At 32.0% G+C, this 21,897-nt stretch overlaps 1 protein-coding gene across 2 annotated transcripts in view; it reads left to right on the top strand.

Moving 5' to 3' along the window:
• EFHC2 (EF-hand domain containing 2) overlaps positions 1–21,897 on the top strand; it is a 241,330-nt gene that overhangs the window by 99,834 nt on the left and 119,599 nt on the right. For both annotated transcript variants that reach the window (XM_074300803.1, XM_074300804.1), the window contains exon 4: positions 13,770–13,993. In XM_074300803.1, coding sequence (XP_074156904.1) covers positions 13,770–13,993 — 224 coding nt within the window. The remainder of the gene's footprint in view (positions 1–13,769; positions 13,994–21,897) is intronic.

A 21,897-nucleotide genomic window follows, 5' to 3' on the forward strand; every position in this document is an offset into this window, starting at 1 on the left:
TCAGCAAACTGACTACCATTTACCAAAGACTGAACTATATCCACATGCTGATGTAACCTTGGCTGGAGCCTTCTTTTCCACTTCTCCCTTGTATCACCATTCTCTTGATTTTTTTTCCTTCCTCATTGTTGGACCTGTCTAGTATTTTCCCAACCAAATAAAGGCTTTGGTGATTTAAAGTCTGGTCTATTTCTTTAATGGTTAGAGAAGCCATTTGGCTTTCTGCCTGCCTGAAGCAAAGAAGTCCCTGTTTAGGGGAGAATTTTTATCAGATCTCATATTATCCTAAGCAATTATTCTGTGATAGCTATGAAGAGGGGAGTATCATCTTATCTAATTTTAGAAATAATATTATTTTAATATTTTGTCAATGGGGCTTTTGTTGTTATTTCATGATAACTTATCACTTGACTTGATTCATGAGTCTGGTTTAGGTGATTAGGCTTGACCAAGAATAAGATTAAGAAAATTTTAAAAATCAGTAAAATAAATTCAATTGGGGAAAGAATTGAAAGGATAATAAATAGCTTAAATGGAAATAGAAAATCTCATATGAGTATTGAACTGATAAAAACCAAAGTGGATGAAAGAGAATTTAGTGACTCAGTAATGCAATAAGAAATATTAGAACAAAATCAAAGTACAGTTATTCCTTCCACATTATGGGAGTTAGAGAAATGGCACACCATGATTTAGAAAATGTTTTGTAAATTTGTATAAATTTCTTTAACCTTTCCTCAGTACCAGAAAAGATTGAATTTTTTTTCTTTTTCTTTTATGGGGTGTTTACAGCAGCTTATTGCAAAATGTAGTAGGGTTCTGTATCATCTGCTTATCTATATGTGTTGTCAAACAGCTTTAGCAAAACTCTTCCACTCCCAAATTTCCATTTAATTTCTTATATCAACATGCACCATATTGCAACCACAATGGGAAAGATTGCAATGTGGAAGGCATAACTTTATTGAAAAGTAGGAAAACTAAGGTTTTCTAGGTTAAAATAAAATAAAATCCCAAAATAACAAATTGAGAAAACAAGTAATATAAAACTTTTTAGACTCCCAGAAAATTATCAACAACATCATCATCACTGAAGACAGCCTAGGTCTAATTAGAATTACTGGGAAAAGTTAAAAATAGAAACAAAAACCATCTACTAAATTAAATCCCAAAATGAAAACTCATGTTAACTATCATAGCTAAAGAGTTTTCAAGTCAAAGAAAAAAATTCAAGAAATCAAAAAGAATGAGTTTCAAGAAAAAAAAAAACTTCAAGAAATTAAAAAAGAATGAGTTTAAGTACCAAGAAACCCTTGTTAAGAATATATAACATTTTGGAAGAGCTATCATAAAGGAGAGGAAATTTTGTAATACGTCATTCCAAAAGGCAAAAATTAAAAAGTTTATAACTAAGAATAATTCACCTTACAAGACAGATAGGATATAATTTTTATAGTAAAGAATGGTGGACTGTCAATGAAAAATAGAATTTTCATGAATTCTTGATTGAAAAAATTTGAGTAGAAATTTTGAAATGCAAACACAAAATAGAAATCTAGAAAGGTTTAAACACTTGGAACAAGCTAAATGGTGATGAAGTATAAAAAGGAAAGAAGTCTTTTGTTAAGATCTTAATGTCTTCAAGGGGAACAATGAATTAGATATACACAGGACTATGGTAAGGTTTTAAAAGTTTTTGTTTTTTATTTTTTTTTTGTTTTGATGGTATTAGGAGAAGAAAGAAAAGGAAATATATGGGAAGAAATGAGGAAGAAAAGCTAGAACTTACTATTTCTCATAATCAGACTCCACCAAATATAGAGGAAGGTATGGGGAAAGAAGGCTTCACATGAACTTTACTCTCACCTGAATTGAACAAAAGACTGAACACATGAGCACACATATGCACACATACAAATACACACACAGTTTAGTGTAGAAATACATTAAACTCAACAGGGAAACAAATGAGAAGAGGGAAAGGGTTAATTAAGAATGAGAATAGGGTTAAGAAAGAATTAGTCACAAGCAAACCCTTCAATTTAGGAGTTTGAATTGTGCAGAAAAGATAAAGAAAAGAAGAAAGAAAGGAAGGAAGGAAAGGAAAGAAGGATGGAAGGATAGAAAGAAAGGAAGAAAGGTTGGAAGGAAGAAAGGTAGAAAGACATAAAAAAGAAAGAAAGGAAGGAAGGAAGGTAGGGAGGGAGGAGGAAAATAAGGGAGGGAGGAAGGAAGGAAGGGAGGGAGGAAGGAAGGAAGAAAGAGGAAAAAAGAAGGGAAGGATTAGAGCCAATGATTTTGGACTGGGTCAGGAGAAAAGGAGGTTCAGTAGAATCAAAACAGATTTCTTAATTATAAATCACCACCACCTTCTTTTTTAAGAGAGAGAGAGAGTCAGGAGATCATTAGCACAAAATATGAGATAATATGATGAAGGGAAATCACAATTAACTATAACTGTGGACATAAATGGAATGAACTCAGTTACAATAAAAAAGAAAAATGAAAGCAAAAAAAAAGTAGATTCCAAACACAATTCATTTTGTTTTAAATAATGTCTTTCTCCCACTTAACATGTAAAAATATTTTTAACATCCATTTAAAAAATTTTGAGTTAAAAATTCTCTCACTTTCCTTTTCCTTCTTATTGAGAAGGCAAGCAACTTGATGTGTAGGTTATGCATGTACAGCAATTTTTACAAAGTATGCTTGATACTCCTTCAATTCTTTTTTCATTGTAAGGTCTGAGGAATTTCCTTGAATAATTGTATTGCTGAAAATATCTAAATCATTCACAATTGATCATCACACACTATTGCTGTTACCGTGTACAATATAAATGTTGTCCTGCTCAATTCATTTTGCATCAGTTCATATAAGTCTTTCCAGATTTTTTTCTGAGAGCATCCTGTTCATCATTTCTTATAGCACAACAGTATTCCATCATAGTTATGTACCATAATATGTCCAGCCAACTCCCAATTGATGGGTATTCCCCCAATTTTCAATTCTTTGTCACTTTTACAAGAGCTACTATACTTTTTTTTCCCTTATAGGTCCTTTCCCTTTTGTATCTCTTTGGGATACAGACCTGGTAGTAACTTTGCTGGCTCAAAGGTTATGCATGGTTTTATAGTCCTTTGGATATAGTTTCAGATTAGTCTCTAGGATGTTAGTCCACAATTCCATCAACAATGCCTTAGTGTCACAATTTTCCCACATCCCCTCCAAAACTTGTCATTTTCCTTTTCTTTCACATTAACCAATCTGATAGGTGTAGAGTGGTACCTCAGAATTGGTTTAATTTTCATTTCTTCAATCAATAGTGATTTAGAGCATTTTTTCATATGACAATAGATAGCTTTGATTCCTTAATCTGAAAACTTCCTATTCATATCCTTTGACCATTTATCAATTGGAGAATGACTCTTTTTTTTTTTTAATTTTTTTTTTAAATTTGACTCAGTTCTCTATATATTTGGAAATGGAACCTTTATCAGAGAAATTTGCTGTAAATTTTTTCAGTTATGATTATTAATCATGTATTTTCTTCCATCCTATTTCCCCATTTGTCCTAGTCTGTCTCTTCTTTTATTTTGTACATCTTTAAAAGTATTTTGCTTCAAATTACAGCCTCCACCAATCTGCCCTCCCTTCTATCAGCATGCCATTATCCCCGAAACTTTTCTTATTTCTTTCTCCATCTATTTTTCTGTAGGTAAAGATAATTGCTATACTCATAAATATATTTCCATGAAAAACACCTGAATCATAAACATTCATAGAAATTTAAATGAAGATTTGAAGCAGAATTAATTATGCTATAGGCAAATTTAAAAGAACAGAAGTAATCATCACAGTCTCAGGCATGACAGCAATATGATGACACTTTTAGTAGTAAATCTATATTATGTTCAAAGTCATATTAGATAATAAAATAATAAATTCTTTATATAAATACATGCAACAAATAGCATAGCTTCTAAATTCTTGAAACAAAAATTATATTGAATTATAGGGAGAAATAAATAGCAAAATTGCTAATGAAAATAGGGAAGTCAGTGTGCCCCTCTCAGATTTGAGTTAATCTTACAAAAATCTAAGCAAAAAAAGAACCTAAGGCTATATATAGAAATTTAGAAAAGTTGAATGTGATTATCGGTTAATTATTGAATTGGAATAGAATGAAATATCATGCATGTACTATAATATGATATCAAAAATGTTGAGAATCACAACTTAAACATAAAGGTTATTGACTAAAATTTATGGAAGACAGTACAATAATAATAAATAAATGGTCAAAGTATGTAAACAGACAGTTTTTGAAGGAAGAAGTCTAAACTATCAACAACCACATAAATTTCTTTAAATCATTAATAATTAGAAATTTTCAAATTAGTTCCAATGCTTTATCTTATGACAGATTGATAAAGATGACAAAAAAAAATAACAAATGTTAACGGTACTGGAACTAAAATGTATTCTAAGACACTCTTGATGGAGTTGTAAATATTTTTTGCACCTATTTTTCTTTTTCTTTATTTCTTTATAATATAGGCCCAGTTATGATATTATTGGACCACTTTTTAGGAAGATTGGGGTCATAATTCCAAGTTGCTTTCCAGGTTGACTTTTATGTCAACATAAAGAGAAAAACAATTTTGAAAGACTTTATAATTCTGATTAATGCAATCTTAAATCATGAATCTAGAGTACTGAAGATGAAACATTCAACCTCCTATCAGAGAAATGACTTTCAATGCAGACTGTTGCATATATTTTTGTCAGAATTTGGATTTTACTTTTATTTTTTGGATTGTGCATATATGTAATGAGAGTTTACTTTTTAAAAAAAATTTCTATTTGGAGGGAGAGAATAAGAATAAGAGACAACAAATCATTGTAAAAATAAATGAGTTAAAAACACATCTCTTACCAATATAATGCAATAAAATATATAATAAAGAACCTAAATTACCAATACCAAAAATGAAAAAAGTAGAATTCACAATAATGAAGCTATAAAGAGAATTATTAGAAAATACATTTCTCAATTTTCTTTTCCAAATTGATAACTGAAAGTCAAATATCTATACAAGTGTCAAATATTGAGATTAATAGAACAAATAATAAAAAATTGAACAATCTATTCTCAAAAACAAAACAAAACAAATGAATTCTCCAATTAAGTGTGAATGGGTAGAACCACAGAATCAGATGGATTTACAATTGAATTCCATCAAACATTCAAAGAACAATTTAATTTCAATATTTCTCAAATTGTTTGCACAAATAAGAAAATAAGACATCCTACCAAATTTCTTCTGCAACAGAAATATGTTCTTGAAACCAAAGGTGAGGGGAAAACAGAGAAAGAAAAACTCCAGACCAATATCCCCAATAAATATCAATATAAAATTTTGCAGAGAGGCTGTAGTTATATATTTTTTAACAATTTAATTATCAGATTGGATTTATATTATGAATAGAGAGTTGGTTGTTTTTAGAAAAACAATAAAAATTAGTAACCATATCAGTTACAAAAATGATCTCAGGGTTTCTCAAAAGATGCAATAAAAAATCCATTTCTATTAAAAACACTAATGAGCTTAAAATAAATGGACATTTTAAAATATGCTAAATAGTATTTAAAACTAAGAACTAGAATTATTTGAAGTGGATTATGCTAAAGGTCTTTAAAACAAGATTAGGATAAAGCAAAGCTGTCTGTTACCAGTGCTATTATTTTATATAACTCTAAAAGTGCTAGTTACATTAATAACCCCCCCCCCCAAAAAAAAAGAGCTAATTTAAAGCATTATAAAAAGAGGAAACAAAATTTCTCCCTTTTGTAGTTTATATAGGTAGCAGAGAGAACCCTAGAAATTCAATGAAAAAATAATCTGAAACAATAATTTTAGAAAAAGTACGGGAAAGAAACACCACTGTGTGCAACACCACATTATCCATACATTATCTACAAAACTCAGCAAGATAGGAAAAGAAAATCCATTCAAAGTAAAGACAAAATGCATAAAATATTTGAGAGTTCATCTAATAAGACACATAGAATAATTACACATATATAGAGATACAACTACAAAATACTTTTACAGAAATGAAGACAAACAAATATTTAGAAAGTTATTAATTATTATTAGTTTGGGTTTGTCAATATAATCACAATGGTTATACTATCCATATTTACTTATTAGATGCCATACCAAAGAAACAAAAAATCTCTACCAAAGAGTAGAGAGCTAGGAAAAAAGAGAGCTCGAAAAACAAGAACAACAATAACAATTCATCTGGAATAGTAAAAGGTCTAGATCTTGTCGAAGAAATCCAGAAGGGAGAGATCTTAGCAGAACTAGATCCCAATCTGTGTTACCTTACACAGTATCAAATTTTACTTTATCCTCTGATAATAGAAAAGTTGATCAATAGAATGGATACAATACACCACATAGAAACCAGTGAACATTGCATAGAACCAATTGCATAGTGTTTGATAAACACAAGAATAAAGCTATTGGAGAAAGATCCCATTAAGAAAAAAAAAAAAAAAAACTTATGGAAAAATTAGAAAGCTACCCAGAAAAAGTTAGTTTTAGACACACATCTCATATCATATATCAAAATAAACTCCAAACAGATATATGACCTAGATATAAAAAGGCTCATTATGAAGAAACTGCAATATTAGAAAAGGAATCCTACCTTTCACAGCTAAGAACATGCATGCAAATTCCTCTGGAAACACATAAGATGATCCCATCTCTTTGAGGACTTGCCATATTTTATTTTGATCACACCATGAAAGGCTTTAGTAGTCAATGAAGCAGAAGTAGATATTTATCTGGAATTTTTTGATTTCTCCATTATCCCACAAATGTTGGCAATTTGATCTCTTGGTTCTCTACCTCTTTGAAAACCAGTCAGCTCTTCTGGTAATTCGTAGTTCACATATTGCTGAAGCCTAGCTTGCTGAATTTTGAGCACAATCTTGCTGACATCTAAAATGAACAGAATTTTCAGTAATTTGAACATTCTTTAGCATTGTCCTTCTTTAGGTTTGGGACATAAACTGATTTTTTCCAATCCTGTGGCGACTGTTGAGGTTTCCAAATTTGCTAGCATATTGAGTGCAACATTTCAACAATATCATCTTCTAAGATTTTAAATAATTCAGTTGGAATTCTGTTACCTTCACTAGCCTTAGTGTTATCCATCTTTTCTAAAGACCACTTGGCTTCATTCCCTAGGATGTTTGGCTCTAAATTAGTAACCACACCATTGTAGTTATTGGTGATGTTAAGCTCTTTTCTTTACACAATTCTTATACAATCTGAACATTTTTGTCTGTATCATGCCCATTCTAGCATGAAATATTTCCTGGACATTTTTACTTTTCTTAGAGAGATTTCTTTATTTTTCCCATTACATTGTTTCCTTGTATTTCTTAGCATTGCATATTTAACTCTTTTACCCTTCTTTGATAGTCTCTGGAATTCTTCATTCATTTAGATTTATCTTTCCCTTTCTCTTTTAATTTTCCCTTTCTTTCTTTCCTCAACTATTTGTAAAATCTCACCAGACAGCCATTTTACTTTCTTGCTCTTATTTTTCTTTGGAATGTTTTTTAATTGCTGCATCCTGTACAATACTGTGAATCTCTTTCCATAGTTGTACTCTATCTACCAGATCAAATTCTTTCAATCTCACTTTCACTTCATATATTATTTAAGTTTTATTTATATGTTCCTACTTCCTTCAATTTAAGTTTAAATTTTTCAATAAGTACATCATGATCTGAGCTACAGTCATCTTCAGGTCTTATTTTAACCAACTGCATCAAGCTTCTTCATCTTTGGATGCAAAGAATCTGATTTTGATATTGACCATCTGGTGATGTCCATGTGCATAGTTATCTTTTGTTTTGTTGAAAAAGAATCATTGTTATAACCAATCATTTATCTTGATAAAAGTCTCTGCTCTGCTTCATTTTTGTATTCCAAAGCCAAATTTTCCTGTAATTCCAGTTATTTTTTGATTTCCTACTTTAGCTTTCTAATTCCCTATAATGAATGTGACATTTTTTGGGGGGTCTTTATAGAACTGATCGACTTTGACCTCTTCAGTATCAGTGATTGATGCATAGATTTATATTTCTGTGTTGTTGAATAGTTGCTTTGGATTTGAACAGATATCACTGTCATTTTTGACATTATACCTTAGTACTGCTTTTCTCACTTTTTTATAGATTATGGGAGCTATCAATTTTTTCTAAGAAATTCTTACAGTAGTATATGTAATGATCATTTGAATTAAGTTCACTTGTTCCCATCCATTTAAGTTCACTAGTATCCAAGATCTTGATAGTCTTTGATTGATCACATTCAGCTTTCCTTGGTTCCTAGATCTTAGTAATCTTTATAGCATTAAATTGTCTTTTTTTTTTGTTTTTTTTGTTTTTTTTTTTTTGTCACTAAACACATCCACAGCTGAGCTTCCTTTCAGTTTTGACTCAGCTGTTTCATTAGTATTAGAGTTATTTCTGCCTGTCCTCCATTCTTCTTCCTTAGGATATTAGACATTTTCCAATCTGATTGACTCATTTTCCGATGTCATTTCTCTTATCATTTTGATATTGTCAAGATTCCTTGGCGAAAATCCTGAAGTGCTTTGTCATTTTTTTCTCCAGTGAATCACTTCTTTCTGTAGGAGTTCTCCATTATATCCTGTCCATCTTGGGTAACCTTGTATAGCATTCATAGTTTCATTGAGTTTATGTATGCAAGCCCCTCTGCCATGGCAAGGCATTAATCCAAGAGAGGAGAACAATTTATACAATGGCAATAATGTTGTCAATAATGACAGTAATATTGAAAAAATAAATTAATTTGAAAGATGTAAGAACTATGATTAATGCAGGGACCAACTTAGAGGACTAGTAATGAAGCATGCTATTCACCTCTGGAAGTGCTAGAATAATGATGTTAATGAGACATAGTGTTTTTTGGACATGACGAATCCATGAGTATTTTGCTTGCCTCTTTATAATGATGATTCTTCTCCTTCTCTTCCTGATAGATTTGTGGGAAGAAAGGGCTACAGTATTACAGAAAAACTCCAAACAAACAAAAACCAAACAAAAACAAAGCCCTAAAATCTAATAGTTATTGAAGCATTTTAGAAGGAAATACACAAACAAAAAGAGAAGCAAGTTCAGAGTGAGACATATATAAGCAATCTAGCTTTGAAATTGTATTTTTTATTTTAATTTTTTGAAATTCTCATGTTAAATTGGTTATATACTTAAAATATATACATGAGATGTAATAAACATTTATGGTTTTAAATCATGTTATTTTTCATTTTTCTTTAAAATTTAAATAAGTAATGGTTACATGAATAAACAGATAGATATCTAAAAAGAAACAATTAGAAGAAGGAACCTCCTGTAGACTCAAGAGAGTTGCTTGGAGGATCATTATTAGTTGAGATATGGCTCTCTTTTTTTCCTTTTTTTATCATGTACTGTTCCCTTCCCTGAAAAATATCATGGTTAAAGATGATAATTCCTCAAATGGTACCTGATTAAATCATTTATCAGGTTTATAAATCTTTGCTCCTTTGTTGAAATACTGCTTTGTTGCCTCACTATAGTATTTAAGGGAAATTGAGATCTTAAAATTTGTGTCAGCAGAACATGTGAGATCTAGCATGTTCTAAGAAAACTATCATATCCTTTAAAAAATTTACATATCATATGCTTTCTATCCTTTTCCTTATCTCCAGTAGATTATAGGGTGTCCAAAAAGTCTTAGTGTAGTCTTAAGCTTTAATAACTTTAAATTGCACTAAGACTTTTGGGACACCCTGTGCCAACTCATTAAGGGCAGAGATTTTATTATTTGTTTGATATTTTATGGATGTGTTTTTGATATTTTTGGAAATAATTGATATTTTATGGAAAAGAGCTTTGTCTGTAGCACACATTAAGTCTTTGTGGGTTGGATTGGGTATGTTTTAGGTCAGTGATGAAACATAGCAGTGGTGGTAAATACTGAAGCAGCAGACTTAACAGATGTGACTTTTCCAGACATATGACAACAGAGGTAGGATGAAGTGTCTTTCTGGATAGCTCCTGCTACCAGCTCAATCTCATTTTGATAGTGACTGCAGGCTCTTCTAGCCTATATAATTTAAATTTTGCATTTTGTTGTTTGCTTTTTCTTGGCCCAAACAATATGTTCACCAGACATCTGTGAGAGAATGTTTGGCTGGAAACTTGAAAAGAAGTTATTTCTAATAGAGGGATACATGTAGCTCATCCCTATTTATAGCACATAGCACTCAGAAAGCAATAGCTTTGTTATCTGAATTTTATTAACATAGTACTTGTTGAAGATAGCTAAAAAATCTGAAGACACCTCATTATATATATTTCTAAAACTGTCAAAATATGTGGTTTCCTTTTTACTAGTAGTATAAATGGTTCCTGAAAAACCTGAAGTGCCCATCTTTCTTCTAAATAGTTAAATATGCAATTTGTTTTAAATACTAATCTTCAATGATTAAATAATTTGCACATTTCAGTACCGTGAATTGAAGGCTAATAGAAGCACATTTTTTTTTTTTTGCAGTGAAATTATATCTTTTATATAAGTTTTGAATATCCTAGGATGGTTTTAATTTTGTGGCTTTATTATTTCAATGTAATGTACCAAGTAATTTAAAAATGTTACAACCAGATAATTTAAAACCATGTTGCAAACTTATTTTACTTATAACTCCAACAACAAACAGAAACATCTATATTTAGTTATGGAAAAAATGTTTAATGTGGCATTCTCAAATTTTATACCCAGCTTGACCTATGACTTTCTATGTAGTTTTAAGACAGAACACTATTGTCAGTTTTCTTTTTCTTTTTTAATATTTTAATAGTTTTTATTTACAGATATGCATGGGTAATTTTACAACATTGACAATTGCCAAACCTTTTGTTCTTATTGTCAGTTTTCTTTAAAAAATCATAATAACTGACATGTCAAAGATTGTAAACCAGTTAGTAATGATTCTTTGATTCTTGTTTTTCAAATTTTTTATGGTATAGATTTTCATAATTAGCCAGTTATGGATTTAGTCTTGTGTGTATAGTAGATCTATGACATGAGTCAATAAATATATAAAATAATTAAGCAGCATTCTTTGATTATCAAAATCGTGCTATGTTGATTCTGAGTAGGAAATACAACAAAGCCAGGAAGGAAGGAGAAAGGAATAAGCATTTATATAAAACCTATATGTGGCAGAAATTATGTTAACAGAGTTAAGTAACTCCCATAATCACAAACTAGTAGCTGAGGCCAGATTCCTGATTCCAAGTATGGTATTTTACCTACCACCTATGGATTATAGTCATGGAACAGGTTGAGAATGAGGGAGTACTATAGGATAGTGTTCATACTAGGACTCAGTTATAACAGCATGACAGGAAACTCCAAAGAAGTTTAAAATTGCTATTCCCTAGTGACTTGCTTGAGTTGGGAGTTCTGAGCTGTAAATCTGATTGGATGGCTGGATCAGGTTTAGGACCAGTATGGTAAACCTCTGGGAAAGGAGTAAAAGAGGAACCAGGCTGCCTAAGAAAGGAGAACTGACCCCAAAATGGAGTAGGTCAAAGCATTCAAGCTGATGACCAGGGGGAGCAGGTCACAAAAAGTATAGAGGAAAGTATCACTGACCTAACCTTGACAGGTGGCTCTTTATATTTTTCAAGGATACATTTTTTAAAAATCTCCTTTGGTCTACAATTTTCAAATTAATGCCATGAATCCTGTTTTGTTGTTGTTGCTGCTATTAGTTAGTTAGTTTGTTTTTAACAAATGCCTGTGGAAACAATGAACATTTATAGGTTGGGCCTACACAAGGGAAACAAATGCTGGTGATAATACATACAGTAATGATTGCCATATGTCATCTTTCACATATGTATAATCCATACTGGCTTTAAAAAATTACACTGAAATTGAAGAAGTATTTCTTCTGCTACATTCCCCTTCTTTTCCCCCCTGCCTGCCCCTCCAGTTCCTTACCCCTCTACTACTCAAACAATACAAAGCAAAAAGGCCATCAAATGAAAAAAAAAAACCTTCAGAGTTTCTAACATACATTTTTAAATTAATGTAAAGACACTCCCAAAGATAGTAGTGGCTAGAAAGATTTAGGTCCACTGTTATTATGATGTAGTTAATAGAAATTTTTCTTATCACAGTTTATATGCAGCATGAGCTGGAAACTACTTTTGCCAGAGAAAGTCCATATTGTGTTTAGTGATCAGATCTGCTATAAACATATTTTATTTGTTATATTAAATAGTTATTTGGAGGACAGTTCTGTCAAGTGTCAATAGGCACCAAAAATATGGAACAATGATTATGAAAAAGAAAGAGAAATAAGTCACATATTTAACATAGTAATTACAATTTAGCTCCAGGATGAAATGTATTATAAATTATGATAATCCCAACAATAACCGAATTATGGAAATTTACATGTATCTGGTCATATATCGTCCATATTTTTTGATATTCTACAGTGTAGACTGATATTTACACTTGTGCCATTTAGTGCCAATGAGTTAAGTAATTTCAAGCCTTATTTAATTTCAATTATTTGTGAGTTCAATATGTGAATATTTTGCTTGTACATCTTGAAAACTGTGGTGTTTTTGATATTATTCTTCTTCTACCACAATAAGCACATACATCTACAAACATGCCAGTCCCTAAAATTAATCCATCATCCCCTCAGTAAAAATTCAGGTAGCTAGTAGTTCTTCCATTTTCTTATCCACCCATTTCCTCAAAAATCTAGTTAGGTGCAGATACAGAATGGATAGGCATAAATAGATATATCTCTTTTGTTGTTGTTGTTCAATCATTTTTGACTCTTTGTGACCCTTTTGGGGTTTTCTTGGTAAAGATCCTAGTATGGTTTGCCATTTCCTTCTCTATATCACTTTACACATGAGGAAACTTAAGTAGACAGGGTTAGATGATTTCCTGATTCCAAGTCTAGCACTCTATCTACTGTACCACCTAGCTAGTCTGGATATGTTTATGGTCAATCTTTATTGGTCTAATGGACCAATAGAAAATGGTCAACAATGTTTCTTAAGTCCTCCAAGGGATTACACCTTTATTTTGCTTTATTTCATTTTCCTTTCCTATTTTTATTATTTCTAAAGCTGTCGTTGCAGCTTCAATGGTTTTTTCTTTTTGTCTTCTTTGTCCCCTACTGTTTTAAGAATTCTTTCAGTACAAAACCCTGGAAGATTGTAACAGAAAACAGTGCTGCATTTTTCTCTTTCCAATTCCAGCTAAAAATGCATATCTATCTCTTCTTCTTAACTAGTGAAATAAGGTTCTTTAGGTTGGAATCTAATGCTCAAAGGTCTAACAGGATTCTGTAAGGTCCTCTTTTATTTAATCTTTAGAAAGTGAATTTTTATCTTTTCAATAAAAAGAGAAAGCATTTCATGCATAAAAAAGGTTGGATTTGGAGTTAGTAAGTTTTGGATTTGAGTCTATTTCTGACACTAACTGTGAGTTCAATGAGCTTCATTTTCTTCATTTCTTTCATTTTGTGAGTTAAATGAGATGCTCCATGTAAAATTGTTTTGCTGATTTTAAAGTATTATATAAATGTCAGCTTTCACAATCATTGAAAAGACTTACTTTTATTTCATCCTATAGGAACCTTTCTCCGACGTCATCGGATTCCACTCCCACCACCTAATGAGGATAACTTTTATACAATACAAGATTTCAATGTCAACATAGACATTGTCTTTTATTCCCGAGTGTTCAAGATTTATGACTGTGATCCGTTCACAAGAAATTTTCTGAGGAAAATGGGTATCACGGTAAATCCCTCAGGAACTTGTCCAGATGATCCTTATATGAAAGAGAGGAAAAAGGTGAGAGTTGACAAAGTTTTGATTTGTATTAAAATTGAACCTTCTCCTCTCATTGGATTAACAAATACAATGTATATTTATTATGAAAAAATGTAGCAAACCCTGAGACAAATTGGAAAACATAATGTTAGGTTAAATGCTCCTTGAATATAATCTCCCTTTTGTTCATTAAGCTGTTGTTTGGATGTCCTACTAAGTGGACAAAAGAATTAAGCTTTCTCATTTTCTACACTGAAAATTTCTGCTCCAGTAACTCTCCAGTGGGCATCTTGGGGTTGAGAAAATTTATAGTAACTTAGACTTGATTTGGTGGGATACAAAGATTCAGAATTTGTCCTGCCATATCTTTTTTCCTATAATAGGGGTAGATCAGGTTGACATTGGCTGATTAAGGGATCTCTTTCATCTCCACTTAGTTGCCTGGCAATGCTAATTATATTGCAGATTATGCTTGTCTGGTTTTTACTATTTCAGAGCTGAGTACCCTTTATACATTGGACTAGTCTGGGCTTCCATAGAGACTCGAAGTAGAAGACTGAGCCTTTCTGACTATGTCAGGACTCAAATTGAAAAAGGACATTAACTGCAGAAGAAAAGAGTTAGAAGATCAGAGTATTCAAACTATGTATTATGATGCCCTCTGGGACGCCTTAACAAACTTACATGGAGAACAGGAAGAGTTTGCAGTACACTGAGGGCAGTATTACTTTTTCTGACACAACCAACTCAAATTAGGGTTGAGAAACTCTGCTTTGTTGGACTAGGGATCTTCAATGGCATTACCTTTCTTTGATTTCCATGATCACAGGTCAGCAACTTTCAGAGCTAAGAAATTGATGTCTCTAGCTTGGCAATTTCCTTTTGGGTTCAAGAGATCCCAAGTCAGGTGTTGCTATCCATTAGGAAGAGATTTCCTTAACAGTAAGCTGCTCCTACTTTTTTTTTTTTTTTTTTTTTTTTTTTTGGTTATTTGTAGTTTTATTTTCTCCCACTTACGTTTAATACAATTTTTTACATGTGTTTTTAAAACTTTTGAGTTTCAGATTCTCTCCTTTATCCTCACCCCAATTTCCATTAAAAAGCACATGTGAAGTTATGGAGAACATTTCCACAAAAGTCATGTTGTGAAAGAAAACATAGATCTCCCACTTCAGAAAAACAAAACAAAAACAAAACCCTTAAGAAAAATAAAGGGGAGAGAGAGAGAAAAGGAAGTAAAGAGAGAAAGCAAGAGAGAGAGAGCACGACAGAGAGAGAGAGAGAAAGCACGACAGAGAGACAGAAAGAGAGAATGCTACAGACACAATCAGTTCTTTCTCTGGGTATGATTAGGATTTTTCTTTATAAGTCCTTCAGAGTATTTGTGAATCATTGTATTGCTGAGAATAGCAAAGTTATTCACAGCTGATCATCCCAGAACATTACTATTACTTTATACACAGTATATTGCAACTTTGCTTGAGTTCATAGATAACTTTCCAAGTTTTTAACAATATGCTTCTTGCAGGAGAACACGACCACCAGCAAAATCATCCCATAACTAAGGTGGGGCCAATCAGGAGATTTGGACTTTTTGAATTTCTTATACACTGAAATTTTTGTTCAGTCTCACAAAATTGTCTTTATGTTATAAGGAGAAATATAATGACTAGAAAGAAGCTAGTGGAGATATTTTGTTTTCTGTATTTGTTAAATGTGTTGCTGTGAGTCTTTTGCATCTTAAGAATTTTCTATGAAGGAAATGTTATTCTATAATTTATACTCATAACTTGAGTATCTTTTTCAAAGAAGCCCTGTTGCCTACATTTTGGGGAAGCCTAAGACAAGATCCATACCTAAGCTTTGTTTTAGAAAATTTTCTAGAGAAACTTCATGTAGTGGGTAGAAAAGGATACAAAACCTAATCTACTATGGGATGGAATCTAAGTCCGTGTAGCTCTGGAACCCTTTGTGTCTCTGTGGGCCATGAGCCACTGAAGTCATAATTATCTGTACTTGGAGCATGAAATGGTCTTTTCTCTCTGGGGGAAAAATAAGCTCAAGAAGTAACAATCCAAGAATTGCACATATTAAGCCTGTGTCAGATTGTTTACTGTCTTGGGGAGGGGGAGAAAGAAGGAGAGGGAGAAAAATTTAGAACACAAGGTCTTACTATCTTTGCATATATTTGGAAAAATAAAATCCTATTTAAAAAGAAGTACTTTTACATCCTGATTATATAATGTTCTTTAAAAATGTTTAAAAATGTAGAAGGGCTTCACAGTGACTGATACTGATGCTTAATGTTTGTTGAATGAATAAATTATAAAAATCAAAAAAAGAAAATAAATCTGAAGAGGACAAAGGGTCTGATAATCTGTGTCAGGAGGTTAGAAGCTAGAAGAATGTGACACAGAAGAAATAGAAGAATAGAAATAGAATACTTTCTGAATAGGAGAAAGATGGATATTCTGATGTGAAAACTAATGCTTGCCCTCCAAAAATTCATACTAGAGGTATAAGTACACTATGTGAGAGATCATATGGTATATATCAGAGAATGAATAGATGAATAGCATTGTCCTTAAGTAGTATATATCTGAAATTTGCAACAGAAATATTTTTAGGCTTTCTAACTTATGTTTCCAGGCTGTGATGAGAACTCTCACAATTGATGCCTTATTAGCCACTTTTTAAATTGATCTATGTGAGTACAAATACCACTACTGGAATTAATCTGGAAAGCATGTTAAGGATGAAAAAGTTTTAGATGAGACTATGAGGATCTTGCTGTGTATAGATGATATTTTCATCTGAATTCAGAAAAGATTCAAAAGAGAAAACTGCAAGTGGGGAGCAAACAGCTTAATTAATAAAATCTGGATTTCTTGGACCATAGATTAAGAAATAGGTATGACAGACTCAGGAGGTATCACTGAGATTTGGGAAGATGGGATCCATGACTGGAATGTGCCTCCTTGTTAAAAAAAATTAGGATTGGTCAAATATAAGGAGAAATGGAATTGCATTTTATATTAAGACTTAGGTGAGGGAATCCTAATAGGGAATTATAGTGAAAAGCAGTGTATAAAGAAACAGAGGCAATAAGCATTCAAACACCTGATGAAGGGCTTGGGAAATATTTTTCAGGGAGGTAAATTTGAGACATAGTGGAATGAAATACATCTATCTGTTTCTCAGTCCTAGTCCTTCATCACTTGCATTTCTGCCTTAGTATAGCAGGAATGCTATTCCTAGCATTCTACTTTCTCCTCATTGCCATCTCTTAAACTCCTAAATTCCTTCAGGGTTTATTTTAAACCTCATATTTGATTTGTCCTTTCTGCAGCTAATACCATCTTCCCCAAATTACCCTGTATCTGGTTTATATATGCCAATATATGTTCATATTATCCCCACTGGCTAGACTAAGTTTCTGGAGGAATAATATTCTTTTGTTTTTGTATGCTTACTATCTCATATATTTCTTGGTATATAGTAGGCACATAAATGCTTGATTGGTTAACATAATTTGTATATGGCTCTGGAAGGGCAAATTATCTTAAAGATAGATAAAAGGAGTAGATCAATGATACAGCATTGAACATTAAGAGGATATAATTATAAGAGGAATGATTAATAGGGTTTTGGAATCCAGGATAAGTAGAGAGATCGTCAGAGAGCATCTATAGGAGTTCATGTAATAAGATGCAGATGCCTTACATTTCATAGTACTGAAATAAGTATTAGATATAATTAGTCTTCTTTTAAAATGAAGATTTAAAAAAAATTGACATTTTTTGTTGTTGTTTTTTGCTGAGGCAATTGGGGTTAAGTGACTTGCCCAAGTCACACAGCCAGGAAGTGTTAAGTGTCTGAGACCAGATTTGAACTCAGGTCCTCCTGATTTCAGGGCTGCACTATCCACTTTGCTACTTAGCTGCTCCCAAATTGCTATATTTTGCTTTTATATTGCCTAAATTTTCTTCTATCTCCTTGTCTCCTATTCCAAGAGACTTGCAAAGATAGAAGAGAACAAAAGAATTCAGTGAAATTGATCAATACCCTAAAAGAAATGAACAAAAAACCCAACCCTTTATATAGAATCTTCCATGCCTTTGGACAGCTCTCCACACCTCCTTGCAAGGCATCAGATGCCATCTTGTCTCTCTTTTTCTGAGACCAAACTTGTTATTTATAATTTTGCAACATTGATTTTGATTGTCAGGTTTCTTTGTAAAACTGATGAAAGTCATAGAGGTTTTGAAGGATTCGACAAGGGCATATGAGGCCCAGGGTTTCAAATAAATGAATACAATAAAATCTAAAAATTAAGCCAGAGAGCTTAACTCAGATTCTTGACAAAATTCTAGGATGTATTAAACATACAGTTCTTGATATTAAATATATCTTGAAAATCTAAAAGGGATATAGTGAATACAGAGGGCTCTGATTTCCTTAAAAACAAGTTATTTGGGACCACCTTAATTTACTTTTTCTACTAAATTTGTAGCATATAGTTTACCTACATTTGAATAAAGCATTAGACAAGGTCTTTAGATTTCTGATGATATTCTTAAATTAAGACAAGGTACCTAGATGATGATTCAGGGATGTTTGGTCAGATAAGTTACATAAGTCTTACAAGTGAATTCTTTTTTCAAATCTTAGATTTCATGATTTTTGTAAGACAACTCTCAATAATGCTTGAATTTGGGGAAAGGAAGGGATAATTGATTCCATTTAAAAAAAATATAATTTATCAACTGTGATATTTTAAAAAAAATTTACAATATAAATTCTATTGTTGTTACTATATTTTTATTCCCTGTCAAAAGCTGTAAATCATTTTACATATGCTTGTTCATTAATCACTATCTTTCCTATTCCCTCCCCTCATACACATTCAATCAGTTTTATCCAACAGTGATGTACACACACAGAGAACTCACATAAGTCTTATATATTGTTAACGAAGAATATTTAATGTAAACTCCTGTGGAATCAGATTTGTATACATTTCTATATGTGTCAATTCATATACTATGTGTGTTTGTGAATTCTCTGAAAGATTAGATAAATACAAAATATTCCTATTGTCATTTTTTAGAGTCAGTAGAGAGAACTAAAGAGAAATATACATCCTTATGAATTCTTGTCCTTTGTATATATCTTACCGTCATTAACTAATAGACTGTAGTGAATGTGAATTATGAAGGATTGAATAAAATACGTGGAGTATGTGAAGCATGAAGTATGTATAAATCTGAAAAAGTTTATAAGAAAAACAACTTGAATTAACTTCTTGTTGACCAATCCCAAAATTAATCTACAGTATGAAATAGAATATTGCTCAGAATATTAAAGTACACAATCATCTGTGCCCAGCCTGTAAGTTCTTAACTATGTCTGGATTCAACTTTCATTTGCATTTATAAATTCAGGCTTAGCATGTGATCTCATAGTGTGAGGTACATAGATAGGAAGTGAAAAACTCTAATACACATAGAAGCTTTTGCCTCCATTTCCATCCAAATCTTCTGTAGTTCTTCTAAATCTTTGAGTGTGATAAAGAGAATGTAAATTCCAACATGGAGAGTTTGCACCACTCAGTTGCATCTTGTGGTAAAGGAATAGGGAGGATGGGTATTCAGTCCCTCTTGTAGAATTACTGAATAAAAGAGAAAACTCCTTCAATTTTCCTGGCTGCTAAAATTCACAAAAGCTGGTGGTCTTTTCTTCTCAAGGATCCTGGTCCTTATCTGTGTTCCAGAATTAGGACCTCAATTCATCACACTACAGCTTCTTGTTAAGACATTCCTGGGAAGGTTTGTACCTTTCCATATGACCAATTGCAGTGTCTCCTACACCCTCCCCTCTTTCTCCTCTCCACATAACAAGGTTAGCAAAGGAAAATAGAAAGCAAAAAGGATAGGCTATACCATAGATCATCATTTATCTTATATGATTCCTGATCATGAGTTCTGGATGAAGGGAAAATTAGTAATAAATTTCCCATTGATGAGGGATCCTGGTATCATGTCAGACAAATTTGAGTCTTTTTTTAAAAGTAAGTTTTATTCAGAATTAGTTACTCCCAGAGAAAGAACACTGGGAAATGAGTGTGAATCACAACATAGCATTTCCACTCTTTCTGTTATTGTTTGCTTACATTTTTGGTTTTTCTTCTCAGGTTATTTTTACCTTCTTTCTAAATCTGATTTTTCTTGTGCAGCAAGATAACTGTATAAATATGTATACATATATTGTACTTTAACATATTTAACATGTATGGGACCATGTGCCATCTGGGGAGGGGTTGGAGGGAAGGAGAAGAAAAGTTGAAGCAGAAGTTTTTGCAAAGGTTAATGTTGAAAAATTACCCATGCATATGTTTTGTAAATAAAAAGCTATAATAAGAAATCAAAATAAAATTAAAAAATAAAAGTTATATTGATGTTTTCTGTGGTTTTAAAAAATTATAATTATCATATTATTAATTATAGCTATGAATTATTCCTAATATCTCTCTTTCCCAAAAGGCCATCCCATATAACATAAGTTTTTTTTTTATTAAAGCTTATTTTCAAAACATATACATAGATAATTTTCAACACTCACCCTTGCAAAACTTTGTGCTCCAAATTTTTTTCCTTCCTTCTCCCCACCCCTTCCCCAGATGGCAAGTAATCCAATATATAGCATAATTTTTTTAAAAAGAGGAAATAAAAAATCAGCACAACTGATCAGTATATTGAAAAAAGTCTGAAAACATTTGTGATGTATAATACCTGTGGACCTTTCATCTTTACAAAGTGGTGGGTTGGTATATATCTTCATTTGAGTCATGCTAATCTTTATAAATTTGTTGTTATATTCAATTTTGATTTGTGGGTTTTCTTTCCATTTATATTGTTGTAATCATAGTGTATATTGTTTTCTTAATTTTGCTTGTTTCATTCTGTATTAGTTCATAAAGACCTCTCCATGCTTTTCTGTATTCATCATATTTGTAATTTCTGAAAGCCTAGAAATATGTTCCATCACAACAAGAGCACAGGTTACATAGATACTGGGTGTACTGGCCAGGTGAGCCCATTTTTTATTTAATCTATATAAATGATATTTCAATATTGTTTCATCTCTGACTTGGGATATTTCCTCAAATTGCATTTGAAAGTTGAGTCACTAAGTGATGATTGATTATACCCAAGGTATACTAGTAGGTAATTTTGTGGGGCTATCTTTGTATTCAGAAGTACAAATCCATCTATCCTAAGTGTATTTGTTCTTGGTTCAATGCACTATCTGTTACTGGTCCAGTTACTCTGGTGATATAGGGTATGGTCACTTTTCAGCTTCCTGCCCTCTTGTATAGGTTGCAATGGTTTGTCTCCCAAGCTTGGAATCTCCTTTACTAGGTAGACCTCTTTATTTCTAGTTTTTATAGGCCTAAGGAGTAGGACTGATCTTTTTAGCTAATGAATTTCCTATCTGATAGAGTGATCAGGACTTTTGAATCTTATTTTCACATTTCAACTTAATCATGAATGACTATCATCATTGTGAGATTGTGGGGAAATTCCTTCATAACTACTATTATATTATTACTTTCTGGATACATAGATTAATTCTTTCAATCAAAGGGATGTTCCAAACATATATGGGCATAAAAGTATTCAGGGTATTGTTGCATCTTGTTTAAACATCGACATCTCATCTTATCCTTATATTAATTGCATTAATTGAGATGAAGGGTGAAACCTACTTCCTTAAAATATATTTAAACTAGTTTCACATTCTGGGATCCTATGTCCTTCTTTCTTTTCACATTCTGGGATCCTATGCCTTTCTTTCTATTCTCTCCCTAAGGAAGGCTTACTCAACATTTTCTGTAAAATAACCCTTCATAGATATGAATAAAT

Source organism: Sminthopsis crassicaudata, chromosome 3, assembly GCF_048593235.1.
Source record: "Sminthopsis crassicaudata isolate SCR6 chromosome 3, ASM4859323v1, whole genome shotgun sequence".
Taxonomy (NCBI): domain Eukaryota; kingdom Metazoa; phylum Chordata; class Mammalia; order Dasyuromorphia; family Dasyuridae; genus Sminthopsis; species Sminthopsis crassicaudata.